Source organism: Elephas maximus, chromosome 13 (genome assembly GCF_024166365.1).
Source record: "Elephas maximus indicus isolate mEleMax1 chromosome 13, mEleMax1 primary haplotype, whole genome shotgun sequence".
NCBI classification, from domain to species: Eukaryota; Metazoa; Chordata; class Mammalia; order Proboscidea; family Elephantidae; genus Elephas; species Elephas maximus.
The window spans coordinates 62,127,806-62,142,002 of NC_064831.1; the positions used below are offsets into that span (position 1 = coordinate 62,127,806).

A 14,197-nucleotide genomic window follows, 5' to 3' on the forward strand; every position below is an offset into this window, starting at 1 on the left:
TCTTCCCAGGAGCCACCCCCATCTCTGCATGGGCAGAATCCTGAGTTGTCCTTCCCCAAAAGAACCAAACCCATTGCCATCGAGTCGATTTTGACTCATAGTGATCCTGTAAGACAGAGTAGAACTGCCCCATAGGGTTTCCAAGGAGCGGCTGGTGGATTTGAACTGCCTACCTTTTGGTTAGCAGCTGAGCTCCACTGTGCCACCAGGGCTCCAAGTTATCCTTAGCCTGGGACCTAGTGACACAGGTTGGGGCAGGGGGCTTTACCTGCCAGGGACCTGAGAGTCTTAGAGAGGTCGTCTCTATCCTGCAGACCACCTCCCCATCTCCACCCCCCTCCCTAGACCTCCAGGGAGTCACAGGAAGTTGCTGACCTGTCCCGTGGGGAATAATTGCATTAGTGGTAAGGTGGCCTCTGGCAGCTTCGTCAGCAGATTCAAGGCTTTGGGCTGAGTAATCCTTTGGCGTCTGCCCCAGCAGCTGGTGGTCACCGATTGGGAGAGATGTCCCTGCCCTCTCCCGCAGACACTGCTCGGCTCTGTCGTCCTCTCCCCCAGCACAGTGCACAGCCCCCGCTGGGCAGACCCACCAAGGAACCAGGGGCCAGGGTCAGAGAGGAGCTCAGCTGGGGTGCAAATGGTTTGAGGAATTGACCTGAGAAAGTCAAAATAAACAGGATAAAGTAAGAACGAGCAGGTCAGATGTTGCAGGTGTTTTATATTTAGATGGATTTATTTTTGCAGTTTTAAGTATTCCAGGGAGTTCCTGAGTGGTGCAAATGGTTAACGAGCTCAGCTGCTAGCCCAAAATTTGGAGGTTTGAATTCACACAGAGGCGTCTCTGAAGAAAGTGATTTACTGCCCAAAAAATCAGCCACTGAAAACCCTGTGGAGCGCAGTTCTACTCTGGCACATATGGGGTCATCAGGAGTCGGAATCGACTCGACAGCAGCTAGTTACTGGAAGTAATGCATACCCACCGTAGAACATCAGGAAAATATAGACAAGTAAAAAAACGGATCCCTCATCCTTCGCGTGTCTTGTGATCCATGCGTACAGCTAACCTGAAGCCGGAACTCGTCCCCTGGAGTCCTCTGGAGACCCCAGAGTCCCCCAGAGTCCCCTGGAGTCCCCCTTCTGGATGAGGACAGAAAGTTGACCTAGAGTGAGGTTCTACAGTAAGGACAAGATCAGGGACTGGGGGAGCCTATAGAGTGGGCTGAGGAGTCAGTGCAGGCAACCTGGTGGAGGTGAGCCCTGAACAGGGCTTAAAGGATGGGGAGGGATTGGGCAGATAGGGCTGGAGGGACAGGGCAGCCCAGGATGGCAAACATGGAAAGACTCACCAGGGGAAAGAGTCCCCTCTTTGTCAGATTCTCCACTCAGCTCCTTTGCCAAAGTCTTTCACTCCTTCCCTGCAAGCCTTCCAGTGCACTTGCCTGGAGGAACTGCAGCCATGGGTCAGGCCTGGTGTTCCATACTGGCAATATTGGCCTGAGGGCTTCAGGGAAAATCCTACACCCGCCCGGATCATTACCCATTGCCGTCAGGTTGATTCCAACTCATGGCAACATCATGTGTCACAGGGTACAGCTGCAGTTCCATAGGGTTTTCTTGGCTGTAATCTTTATGGAAAAGGTCCCTAGGTGGCACAAACAGTCCGCACTTGACTGCTAACCTAAAGGTTGGTGGTACGAACTCACCCAAAGGTACCACAGAAGAAAGGCCTGGTGATTTGCCTCTGTGAAGATCACAGCCCAGCGAGTAGTTCTACTCTGTAACACCTGGGGCCGCCATGAGTTGGAGGAACAACAGTCTTTACAGAAGCAGATCACCGGGACTTTCTTCGGCTGCTCTGCTGGGTAGATTCGAACCACCATCGTCTCAGTTAGAAGCTGAGAGCAAACCATTTGCACCACCCGGGAGCCTTAGTAGCTGTGAGACCTGAAGCAAATCACTTAACCTCTCTGAGGCTTGGTTTCCTTATCTGTAAATTGAGGGTAATGATAGCTCCTTTATAGGGTCGATGTATTGCAAGTATTTGTGGGCTAGCTTTCTTGTTACCGGTAATATGAATGCCCTCACAGAGCACTGAACATGGTTGATGCCACCATCCTTGAAACCTCCTGTCCTGTGCGCCCATGCCGGTGCTGCCCTGGTTTTCCCTCTGCGGATCTGATGCTCCTTCGCCACCCCTTTATCAGTGCTCTTCCTCAGCCCCTACCTCTGGGGTGAGAGACCCTCGGGCTCAGCCTCAGGCTCTTCCCTCCCCACACACATTCTCTCCAGCTGATCCCCTCACTCTGGGACTTCCGTGGCCACCTCTGTGCATATAAATTTGGGGTGGGTTGGTTTGCGGCATGTGGAGCTCCAAGTAGTTCTATTGGTGGGAAGCTCCTGGCAGAGATGCAGGCAGGAGTCTGGTATGAAGTGGCCCAAGGAGACACTGGAAAGGCCTGCTGGGGTGACCTCTAGGGAAAATTGACAGCAAGTTCAGGACTGGGAGGAAGACAGCACAGACTCGTGCTCCTGAAGAAAGGGGGAGGCAAGCTTTGGGAAGGAGAGAAGGGTCAGTCAAATTCAAAGAAGATGCCCTTGGCTTTAGCGGTTAGGTGGAGCTGGAGATAATGTCAATTGGAGGATCCTGGAGGGCCTGCCTGGTAGGCGAAGGGCGGGGTAAGGGCAGAGGCTGAGGGACAGGTGAGAGGCCTCCACCTGGTGGCCTCGATCTTCTGAGGGCCCAGAAAGTGGATTACCCCACAAAGCCCCTCGAGCTGACTTTCCAAATCCGCAATAGTGCTTCTCTGTCACCGTTAGGGTTAACCCCGCTTACATAAGGGCCCTTCACTCTATGATTCTTCCAGAAGCTTCCCGCTGTCTCTCCCCTTCCCCTGCAGGCTCTAAGTCTGGGCAACCCCCACCCAGTCTCACCCCAGAGGTAAGCCTAGGTCGGCTGAGGGTGGTTGGTCCCCTGGGACCAGCACGGGCATTCTGCTCAGTACTGGGCCTGGGAGCGGGGAACGGGCAAGGGAAAAGGGGGCAGGAAAAGGAAAGGCCGGTTACTGTTATTGCTCTGTGATCCTCCCAACAACCTGAGATGTGACGATCCTAACACTCCATCCTTCACACACTCTTAATAAGGCAGGGAAACACTCTCATAAATTATCTCATTGGTTTTCCCAACAGCGTGCCAGTCAGGTACTTTTGTCATTTCTTCTTTACAAACAGGAAACCAACTTTCAGACAGGTCAAGTCACCTGCTCAAGGACACACAGCTGGTCGGTCTGTGACGAGCAGGGATTTGAACTTGGGTCTGTCTCTTTTCTCTCCACTCTCCCTGCTGGGGCCTGGGGCTTGGTCCAAGGAGTCACAGGCTTCTCCTGCTCGCTCCCCCTCAGAACAGGGGACAGCCGAGGGGCTAGCCTGCCTGCAACTGGGAGGCCAACTCAGGGAAGGATGGGGAGGCAACTGAGAGTCCTCAGCCAGGCTCAGGGAGGCTGTGCCATCAGCTCCATCCCATCCTGCATGCCAGCTTTCCTGCCACCTCCATGCCTACCACCTCCAGATGGGGACCCAGTCTACCCAGCCTGCAGGTCAGCCTCAGACCTGCCCCCACATGTGATGGGAGCCCACCTCTGTGCCAGCCATATGGGAACACCAGGACCCTCAAATCCTTGTCAAGGGTTTGGGGTGAGAACTCACGAAGCAAAGAGCTGGGCCAAGAGAAGTACCCAAAGTGAGCACCCCCCCCCCCCCCATGCCCGGGGCCACACAGACATAACTACACACATATACTGGCCCATACACTTGCCCTTGGACTCATGCAGAGGAGCTCAAAAAGATTCAAGTCCTTGGGTCCCTTCAAGGTTTGATATTGAATGTCAAGTAGCTGAAGGCCTGCTCCCAAGATGCACAGGCACCCAGGGGCACTGGGCAGCCTGGGAGCTGGTGTGGGGGCAGCAGGATCTACCAGGTTGGCTCAGGGGCACCTTGGGGAGGCTGCAGGTGTGGCCGGTTGATCCCCTGTGGAGACAGCAAAGATTAAGAGGATCATAAACTGCGTCCAACGGCTGCCCTGGGAGAAATCTGCCACAGCCAGAGCCGCTGCTGTGAAGGGCCTGGGGAAGCTAGGGCAGCCCCTGAGTTCAGACAGAGAGAGGACAGGAGGCGGGAAGAGGGGAGGGAAACACAGAGAGTGCTGGTAGTGGTAGGGGGATACACAAAGACAGAGAGGGAGATAGCCAGGTCAGGGAGAGAGGGAAGTAGAGGCAAGGACACAAACAGAGAGAAAGAGAGAACAGCAGACACTGGGCCTGGCTCAGCGAACTGAGAGGAAGACAGCGGCTGCCCTCGACGCTCCTGGACCAGGCCAGACAGCTCCCATGAGCTCCAGCATGGCTGCCACTACACCTTCCACATCCAGGAAGGAGTCTCCAGGCAGGTGGGGCCTGGGGGAGGATCTGACAGGTATGGCTCCTTCTGGAGGTAAAGTCTGGGTCCTTGGGGAGCTCAATGTGGGCCAGAGGTTTGCAGAGACCATAGAAGGAGCCAGAGAGACTTGGGTTCAGCTCCAAGAGCTATGGGGAGGTGTAGGGGGACCAGCTGGCAAATCCAGAAGCCTAGTAACATGGGGGTCATCAGAGCCAGGACAGCGTAGGGCTCGACAGCAGAGAGGTCCCCAGAGACATTGTGGAGAGAGTTTGTGGGGTGGTAAAGCCTGATGTCAGCTGCAGATAGGAGGAACAAGTGGTAGGAAGGTGAAGCAGGGAACAATGCTGAAGCTTGGCCATGGACGAAGGAGGAAGAGAGGGCAGCAGCTGGGGGTGTAGGATGAGGGAGACACTTTTCTGGGTGGGTGAGTTGACATGGGGTGGGCAGGAAGCTGTGGACAGGGAGGGGGACATGGGGGTGGAAGAAGGTTGCTGGGGAGGGAGGGCCTTGTGGGGCCTGCCCATCCCAGCCCTGCCCTGCCCAGCCCTACCCCGACCTGCCCCACACCAAACCAGCCCAGCCCCAGGCCCAGTCCAGCCCAAGCCCAGCCCAGCCCCAGCCCCAGCCCCAGCCCCGCCCAGCCCCACCTTGCCTCTGCAGTCGGAGGCCAGTCGCTCCAGTGCCGTGTGTGCGGAGACAGCAGCAGCGGGAAGCACTACGGCATCTACGCCTGCAACGGCTGCAGCGGCTTCTTCAAGAGAAGCGTGAGGCGGAGGCTCATCTACAGGTGACAGGGGCAGGACCTGGCCTGCGGGAGCCCCGCTGGACCCTGCCCCTGCCAGGGGTGGAGGCTGTTCAGGGAAGAAGGTGCTAGGGCAAAAAGGTCCCCAACCTGTGGTCCAGGGCCTGGGTGGGGCACTCTGACAGTTGGGGACATATGCGTCACTTCTGCAGGTGCCAGGTGGGTGCAGGGATGTGCCCGGTCGACAAGGCCCACCGGAACCAATGTCAGGCCTGCCGGCTGAAGAAGTGTTTGCAGGCGGGCATGAACCAGGACGGTGAGTCCGGGAGCCACCCGGACAGGCCTGCCCCACGGGGAGCGGGTCTGGTGGGTGTGCTGACCCTTCCTGCCTCCCCAGCCGTCCAGAACGAGCGGCAGCCCCGGAGCACCGCCCAGGTTCGCTCGGAGGCAGGCAGCGAGCCCCGACTGGAGCCCCCGGCGGCTACTCGGCCTCCAGCAGGGCCCAGCCCACGGGGCCCCATACCTGTGTCTGCAGCCAGAGCCCTGGGGCCTGGGGCCCTCACGCCACCAGGGCATCACCACTTCATGGCCAGCCTCATAACCGCGGAAACTTGCGCTAAGCTGGAGCCCGAAGACGGTAAGTGGGACGCGGGGACTGCACCTTTGTTCCCCAGGCCACAGTGGGGCCTCACACCCACCTTGCTAGCCCCAGGTGGATCATCCGTCCTCCCTGCCACCTCCGCGGAGTAGGAGCTGACGTCATACCACCCCCTCCACAGCCGACGAGCATATCGACGTCACCAGCAATGAGCCTGAGCTCCCTTCGTCCCCGTACTCCTCCCCGCCCTGCAGCCTGGACAGCATCCAGGAGACGTCGGCCCGCCTACTCTTCATGGCTGTCAAGTGGGCCAAGAACCTGCCTGTGTTCTCCAGCCTGCCCTTCCGAGACCAGGTACACACAGCCTGCCTGTTAGGGCCCGCAGTGGGTCTGCCAGGTGGGGCAGAGACGCCCCTGTGAAGGTGATGATTGGAGGTGCACACGGCTTGGAGAAGGCGACAGTTAGGGACATACATGTCCCTGAGTCAGTGATGGTCAGTGGTACGTGTCTCAGGGTGGTGACAATTGGTGATACATACATCTCTGGGGTAGCAATAATGGTGGGGATACACACAGCCCAGGGTTTGAAGACAGCACCTACGGCCCCCTGTGTCTTCTTCCTCCTAGACAAACCCTCATGTCTGAAGGGTTCTGAACAGCACCAGTGGCCAACCCTAAGCTCCCTTGAAACACAAGACCTCTGACTCCAGGGCTTGCGTTTCAGTCCACCCTCTTCACCTCTCAAATACCTCTCTGATGGGAGAGCAGAGGGCCTGGGCCCTTAGCCAGGAATGTGTGTGTTTAGATGGAACACCTCAGAAGAGTCAGGCCAAGCCTCTGGACATTTAAGTTAGGATGCTCTGGGGGAATGCACCTGAGCCTTCCCACCTTGCCTAGCTCTTTCCTGGTGCCATCAAGTCATCTCTGACTCATGGCGGCCCCATGTGGGTCAGAGTAGAACTGCGCCCCACCGGGTTTTCAGTGGCTGATTTTTCAGAAGTAGATTGCTAGGCCTTTCTTCCGAGGTACCTCTGGGTGGGCTTGAACCTCTAACCTTTTGGGTAGCAGCCAAAAGAGCTAACCGTTTGCACCACTCTGTTGTTAGCTGCTGTTGAGTCAGCTCCCAATTCAGAACAGCCCCATGTGCTACACAATAGAAATGCCCCATTGGATTTTCTTGGCTGTAATCTTTGTGGAAGCAGTTTGCCAGGCCTTTCTTCCATGGCATCACTCTAGGCTTTCCTAAATGTTCCAGGAGCAGTTGTGGATGGAGCCCAGAGTACCTCAGAGCTGAGCAGCTGGGCAGATGATACCAAATTCCACAGTTCTGGGTCATGGCTGATTGGAGGTCCAAGGCAGGGGGTAATGATAAGCCAAGGTCAAGAGAATGTTGTAGGCACGGAGGACAAGCACTTCTGTTCCCGGGGCACCGCCGGAAGTGGCAGAGGTTCCAGGCTGAGCCAGAGTCACTCATCTGTCTGAGTTCACACCCTCTGCCCACAGGTGATCCTGCTGGAGGAGGCATGGAGTGAACTCTTCCTCCTAGGAGCCATACAGTGGTCCCTGCCCCTGGACAGCTGCCCTCTGCTGGCCCCGCCTGAGGCCCCTGCTGCCAGCAGCTCTCAGGGACGGCTCAAGCTGGCCAGCATGGAGATACACGCCCTGCAGGAAACCATCTCACGGTTCCGGGCACTGGCAGTGGACCCCACAGAGTTTGCCTGCATGAAGGCCCTGGTCCTCTTCAGACCAGGTGACTGAGTCTTTGTCTGAGCCTTGGGAGAAATGGCTGGGAGGAAGGGTGGGAATGCTAGTGTCTTTCCTCTGCCTCCCTCTGTCCCTCCGCCACCCCACAGAGACCCAGCAGTGTGCAGGCGTCTTCCCTAGGGGGCAGCAGAGGAAAGGTGCAGGCCTGGACTCATTCATTCCAGGGCCTCGGCTGACCGTGAGGTGGGAGGGCAGGCTGGGGAGACGTGGGAGAGGACCTCACTGGCGCTGCTTCTCTCCAGAAACACGGGGCCTGAAGGATCCTGAGAATGTGGAGGCCTTGCAGGACCAGTCCCAAGTGATGCTGAGCCAGCACAGCAAGGCCCACCACCCCAGCCAACCTGTGAGGTGACCTTAGCACCTGCCCGGGCACTATCTGTCCCTTAGCCCCTCCACCTCCCTGCCCACCTCTCTGACTCCTTCTCAGGCCTTCACCCACTACATGGGACAAAGGGTCTCAGTTCAACCAACACATATCCCACACCCGCTGTGTGCCAGGCACAGTGCCAAGCCCTGGGAGTGGGGAGCCACAATGTCATAAGACAAAGTTGCTGTCTTCCCAGGTGTCAGCCCAGTGACCACACCAAAGACAAGAACTGCCCTGGTGAGGTGTTGAGGGTTGCATGTATCTGAAGGAGAGAAAGACCCATTGGGGCCGTTGGGGGTGGGAAGTGTAGAAGAGAATTGAGAGGGACTCCGTGGAAACAAGGTTGGATTTGGAAGGGTAGGGTTAAAAGGAAGAGAAGACACCATTTTCAAAGGCAGAGAGAGAGGCAAGCACGAGGTGTTCTTAGGAAGGAGCTCAGTTTGGAGGGAACAGATGATTCCTGCCAGTGAGGAGATGGCCGTATCTGATTGGTGGGCAGAGGGGAGCCACTGCAGACGCTTGAGCAGAGGAGTGGCGCACACAGGGCTGGACATGATGTAGAGTGGTGCAGCAGCCACTGCCATCATCCACAGGGTTCTGGGGAGTTCAGATCTTTGGGAGTGGTCGTATGAAGTGGAGAGAAGGTGACAGATGCCAGAAGACTCTAGGAGTTGGAGTGAGTCAGACCTGGCACTTGATTGGAAGTAATGAACAGTGGAAGAGGAATTATTTGGGAGAAAGGGATATTAAAAAATATAAAAGGGAAAAAATCGTGTTGAGGGAACATGATAAGGTCATTTGGAGACATACAGGGGCATCCTGTAGTGAGGCACTTGCATAAAACATATGCATGGCCAGCAGCCTGGCTCTGGCTGGGTTTGGGGGATAACAGCCTGGCTCTGGCCAGGTTTAGGGGGGTGTAGCAAAAGAGGAGAAGGGGCGGGGGGAGTAGTCAGTGCTCTGGGACTGCCTAGCCTGGCCCAGCACCAGCAGATACAATGGAGACAGCAAGGCTTGACCAGCGGGCGTCTAGTCATCTCTAAGGAGCTGTTCATTCTGAGGAAGTAAGTCATCATGGGCATCCTCCCATCACCTCTAATCTGCAAAATTACCCACCAAAAGAGGCCATTTCTCTTTAAGAAGATTCAAAGCGTCCAAGGTTTACACATGCTGCAGAGAAAGCTGTTCTGCTGCTTATGTGCAGAGGGGCAACAGCTGCTGCTGAGACCTGACAGTGTCTCCTGAGTGTGGTCATCAGAGGCACCCAGAAACCAGCAACCCCCCTCAGGCCAAGTTTCTGTTGGGACCGGCTCCCAGAGATGTCTTGGCATTGCATACTGGCTTTGAGTTGAATTACAAAATAATGATTAATATTTCTTCTGTTGCTTCTACAGCAGTTCAGTGCCAACGACCGGCAGAACTGAGCGTTGAGGCGTGGTTTTGGGTTCTCTAAGTCAGTGCAGTTCGGGTTTTTGTTTTTTATTTTTAAACTGCAATTTTCATCATGACCTGATACACACATAAACAACTGAAACAAAGTTCCACCAAATAACACCTATCCTTGTATAGTGGCCCTGGCGGTGCAGTGGTTAAAGAACTTGGCTGCTAACCAAAAGGTCAGCAGTTTCAATCCACCAGCAGCTCCTTGGAAACCCTACGGGGCAGTTCTACTCTGTCCTACAGGGTCGCTGCGAGTTGGAATCAACTTGATGGCAACAGGTTTTTTGATTTTTTTACTTTGTACAACTACCTGGGTGCTGCCAAGGTTTTGTTCTCGGCTAACCTAAAGGTTGGCAGCTTGAACCCACCGAGCAGCGTGGCAGAAGAAAGGCCTGGCGATCTGCTTCTGTAAAGATTACCGCCAAGAAAACCCTATGGAGCAGTCCCACTCCGTAACACGTGGGGTTTTGATTTTTTACTTTTTACGATCTACTCTGGTATTTGTTTCTTGGGGTTTTTGTTTGTTTGCTTTAAGGCTGGTTGTGACCCACTAAATTTAATTTTAGACCCACTAGTGGGCCAGTGGAAACCCTGGTGGTGCAGTGGTTAAGAGCTATGGCTGCTAACCAAAAGGTCAGCAGTTGGAATTCACCAAGAACTCCTTGGAAATCCAGAATTGACTTGACGGCAACAGTTGTTTTTTTTTTTTTTTTTGGTTTAGTTGGCCAATAAAAAAGTTTAAACAATCAGCTGCTAACCAAAAGTTCAAACCCACCAGTGGCTCTGAGGGTGAAAAGACCTGTCGGTTTCTTCCCATGAAAATTACAGCCTAGGAAGCCCTATGGGGCAGTTCTACTCTGTCATTAGTGTTGCTAGGAGCCAGAATTGACTCAACAGCACACAACAACGACAACAGTATTGGGCCAATACCTGCAGTTTGAAAACAATTTCTCTAATTGACTTTATAGTTACTTCTTCCACCCATTCCTTATTTCAGGAAAACAAAAGAGGGGAAGGGAGAAGGGAAGCGTATGTTATTCTCAGTGCCACTCATGAGAGAAAAAAAACCCTCAGGCCAGCAAAGCAAGTTCAGCAGATAACTGGCATGGCAGAGCAAGGCTTCCCAAAGATCTCCATGGTGGAAGTTGCATGTAAAGCTGCCCCACTTGGGAGTGGCCTCCTTGACTTCGGGTATTGACCTCAGCTGTCAGGCCTTCTACCCAGGTAGATCTGATCCTCTCCCATCTGTCTCTTGGGACTTCACCATCCACCTTCTCTGCACTGGGGCCCCCTGCCTTGGCAAATTGTCCTTATTCAGAATTACAATTTCTTTTCTGGATAAGTGTCTCTGCCACCAAAATTAGGCTTCAACTTCAGGACATTTTCAGCTAATGGCTATTTTTTTTTTTTTTTTTATAACTTTTATTAAGCTTCAAGTGAATGTTTACAAATCCAATCAGTCTGTCACATATAAGTTTACATACATCTCACTCCCTACTCCCACTTGCTCTCCCCCTCTTGAGTCAGCCCTTTCAGTCTCTCCTTTCTTGACAATTTTGCCGGCTTCCCTCTCTCTCTATCCTCCCATCCCCCCTCCAGACAAGAGTTGCCAACCCACTCTCAAGTGTCCACCTGATATAATTAGTTCACTCTTCATCAGCATCTCTCTCCCCCCCGCTGACCAGTCCCTCTCATGTCTGATGAGTTGTCTTCGGGGATGGTTCCTGTCCTGTGCCAACAGAAGGTCTGGGGACCATGGCCTCCAGGATTCCTCCAGTCTCAGTCAGACCATTAAGTTTGGTCTTTTTATGAGAATTTGGGGTCTGTATCCCACTGATCTCCTGCTCCCTCAGGGGTCCTCTGCTGTGCTCCCTGTCAGGGCAGTCATCGATTGTGGCCGGGCACCAACTAGTTCTTCTGGTCTCAGGATGATGTAGGTCTCTGGTTCATGTGGCCCTTTCTGTCTCTTGGGCTCTTAGTTGTCGTGTGGCCTTGGTGTTCTTCATTCTCCTTTGATCCAGGTGGGTTGAGACCAACTGAGGCATCTTAGATGGCCGCTTGTTAGCATTTAAGACCCCAGACATAATGGCTATTTTGCTATCATCCTAGGTGGCCTACAGAGGGGAATTTATATTTTTATTCCATACATAGATATAGAGATAGATATATCCATATAGATATAGATGATATAGCTATAGCTGTATCAAGAAAAAAAAAAATCTGTTGCTGTCCAGTCGATTCCAACTCATAGCAACCCTACAGGACAGAGTAGAACTGCCCCATAGAGTTTCCAAGGAGTGCCTGGCAGATTCGAACTGCCAACCTTTTCGTTAGCAGCTGTAGCTCTCTGTTGCTCTTAACCACTGTACTAATATATAATTTGTATGAACCATCATATAATTATCATAATAATCATAAATATTACTAATAACAATACAAATAACTTCTTTATAACCTTCACACACAACAAACAATATTTACTTTGTACTCCTAAACAAAAGTGTTGTTAGTTGCCGTCAAGTCAATTCCTACTCATGGCGACCCCATATGTGCAGAGTAGAACTGCTCCATGGGGTTTTCAAGACTGACCTTTCAGAAGCAGATCACCAGGCCTGTCTTCCAAGGCACCTCTGGGTGTGTTTGAAGCACCAACCTTTTGGCTAGTAGTTGCATCACCCAGGGACTCCGAAACAAAAGTAAGCTGACAAAGGATCAGGGATCGGTGAAAGCGATGCCTCTAGCAAATGGGGTCTTATCCTGGGCACCTCTCATCTGTCCTCTCCTTTCTCCCCTCCCTTTCCTGAGAAGGCACTGCCCCAGGGACTATGGCTTGGAAGCTGATGATAAAACTGATGGTGTCCTCTCTCCTGTTCAGGTTTGGGAAATTGCTCCTGCTCCTTCCATCTCTGAGGTTTATCACTTCTGAACGTATTGAACTCCTCTTTTTCCGCAAAACCATAGGGAATACTCCAATGGAGAAGCTTCTTTGTGACATGTTCAAAAACTAATGAGGTGGAACTAAAACTTTGGGAAAGCTTGTCTCAGCCTACTAAAGCTAAAGCTTTGCCTACTCTTGGACCCAGCAATTCCACGTGTGTGTGTACCCAGCAGAAATGTCCACTGAAAGACATTATACAAAGGTTCATATCGGCTTCATTCATAACATACAAAAAACTGTACATCATCAGGAGGATGGGTGATAAATTGGAGAAATAATGGAATACTGTTGTTGGTGTTTGCCGGTCAGTGGATTCCGACTCCTAGAGACCCTGTGAGACAGAGTAGAACAGCTCCACAGGGTTTTCTTGGCTGTAATCTTTATGGAGGCCAATCATCAGGTCTTTCTCCTGCAGAGCCACTGAGTGGGTTCAAACCACCAACCTTTCGGTTAGCAGCTAAGTGCTTAACCATTGTACCACTGTTGCCCTGTTGCCATCGAGTCGATTCTGACTCATAGCGGCGACCCTATAGGTCGGAGTAGAACTGCCCCATAGAGTTTCCAAGGAGCGCCTAGTGGATTTGAACTGCTGATCATTTGGTTAGCAGCTGTAGCTCTCAACCACTATGCCGCCAGGGTTTCCAAACTACTAGGGCCCCTTAATGAAATACTACACAGCAATAAAAAAAAGAACGAACTACCAATACATGTGGTAATGTGGATAAATCTCACAGACCTAAGTTGAACAAAAGAAGCCAGGCACAAGTCTCATTTACACAAAGTTCAAGAACAGGCAAGACTGATGGCGACAGAAGTCAGAAGAGAGGTGACCTCCGGGGGGAGAGGTGGCAGGGATCGGGAAGGGGCACAAAGGAACCTTCTGGTGTGCTAGAAATGTCTGTTATCTTGATCTGGCTGGTGGTGTCATAGATAAATTCATGTGTAAAAATCCATTAAGTACACTTAATATGTTTGTCCTTTACGGTGTTATGTTGTTGTGGTTGTCGTTGTTGGGTGCTGTCGAGTCATTTTCTGCTCCTACCAACTCTGTATGACAGAGTAGAAGTGCCCCACAGGGTTCTCTAGGCTGTAATCTTTACAGGAGCAGATCACTAGGACTTTCTCCCCAGGAGCTGCTGGGTGGGTTTGAACCATCAACCTTTTGGTTAACAGCTGAGTGCTTAACCGTTTGTGCCACCAGGGCTCCTTTGTATTATGTCAGACATCAATAAAAACATGAGGAAACAAAACCAGGAAAACGAATGTTGCCCAAGGCTGTCTCTTCCTTGTCTGGGCCCAGGGAAGTGAATGGGGGCACTGGAGGAAGGAGCACAAGGTCTGTGAATTCCATCATGGTTTCCACTCCAAGTCAGAGTCCAGGAGCGATGGATTCAAGCCAAGTGGAAAATCTCCCGCAGGATTCAACAGCCCGGATTCACTCCAGATGGCACCCACTGTCCCACATTCCTTTTTTCTTCCGTATCCTTCCTGGTCCCTTTCTACAATGGTGAGCACCATCTACCTTAACATGTGGCAGCTATACGCCCTTTCAGTAAAGGCAATGTCCACCACTTCTTAGTTCCTTCTGGAAAGGTGAAGCTCAGACAAACCTAATCTTTTTCAAAGACAGACCCAGAAGACCTGGAAAATGATAAATAAATAAATTGTAATAGTTAACATTTATCAAGAACCTTATATACCAGGCAGTGAGCTGAGCACTTACTATGCATTGTTATTTCATCCTCAGGATAACTCTGCAGGTAGGACCAATTATCACCATTTATTTAAAAAAAAAAAAAAAAAAAAGCCAACTGGGGCTGAGAGAGGACTCCAGCCATGGCTTGACTCTACTAAACTCTGCTGAACTTCCTCCAATACTCACCACTCCACCCCCGAACCAGCTGAACAATTCTGTTG

At 52.4% G+C, this 14,197-nt stretch overlaps 1 protein-coding gene across 1 annotated transcript; it reads left to right on the forward strand.

Annotated features, from left to right (window-relative positions):
- The first annotated feature begins 4,379 nt into the window (after nt 1-4,379).
- On the forward strand, nt 4,380-12,350 carry NR2E3 (nuclear receptor subfamily 2 group E member 3). Its single transcript, XM_049905597.1, has 8 exons — nt 4,380-4,485; nt 5,098-5,218; nt 5,386-5,489; nt 5,571-5,810; nt 5,953-6,125; nt 7,275-7,521; nt 7,778-7,883; nt 12,218-12,350. The coding sequence occupies exons 1-8, from the start codon at nt 4,383-4,385 to the stop codon at nt 12,348-12,350; spliced, it is 1,227 nt and encodes a 408-aa protein (XP_049761554.1). The 5' UTR covers nt 4,380-4,382.
- Nucleotides 12,351-14,197: the final 1,847 nt, after the last annotated feature.

Excerpts from the sequence above, each read along its gene's own strand:
- NR2E3 (XM_049905597.1), top strand. The coding sequence starts at position 4,383 with ATGAGCTCCAGCATGGCTGCCACTACACCTTCCACATCCAGGAAGGAG. Across the intron at positions 4,486-5,097 it reads AGGTATGGCTCCTTCTGGAG|GCCAGTCGCTCCAGTGCCGT; the intron begins GTAAAGTCTGGG and ends CTGCAGTCGGAG. Across the intron at positions 7,522-7,777 it reads CCTGGTCCTCTTCAGACCAG|AAACACGGGGCCTGAAGGAT; the intron begins GTGACTGAGTCT and ends GCTTCTCTCCAG.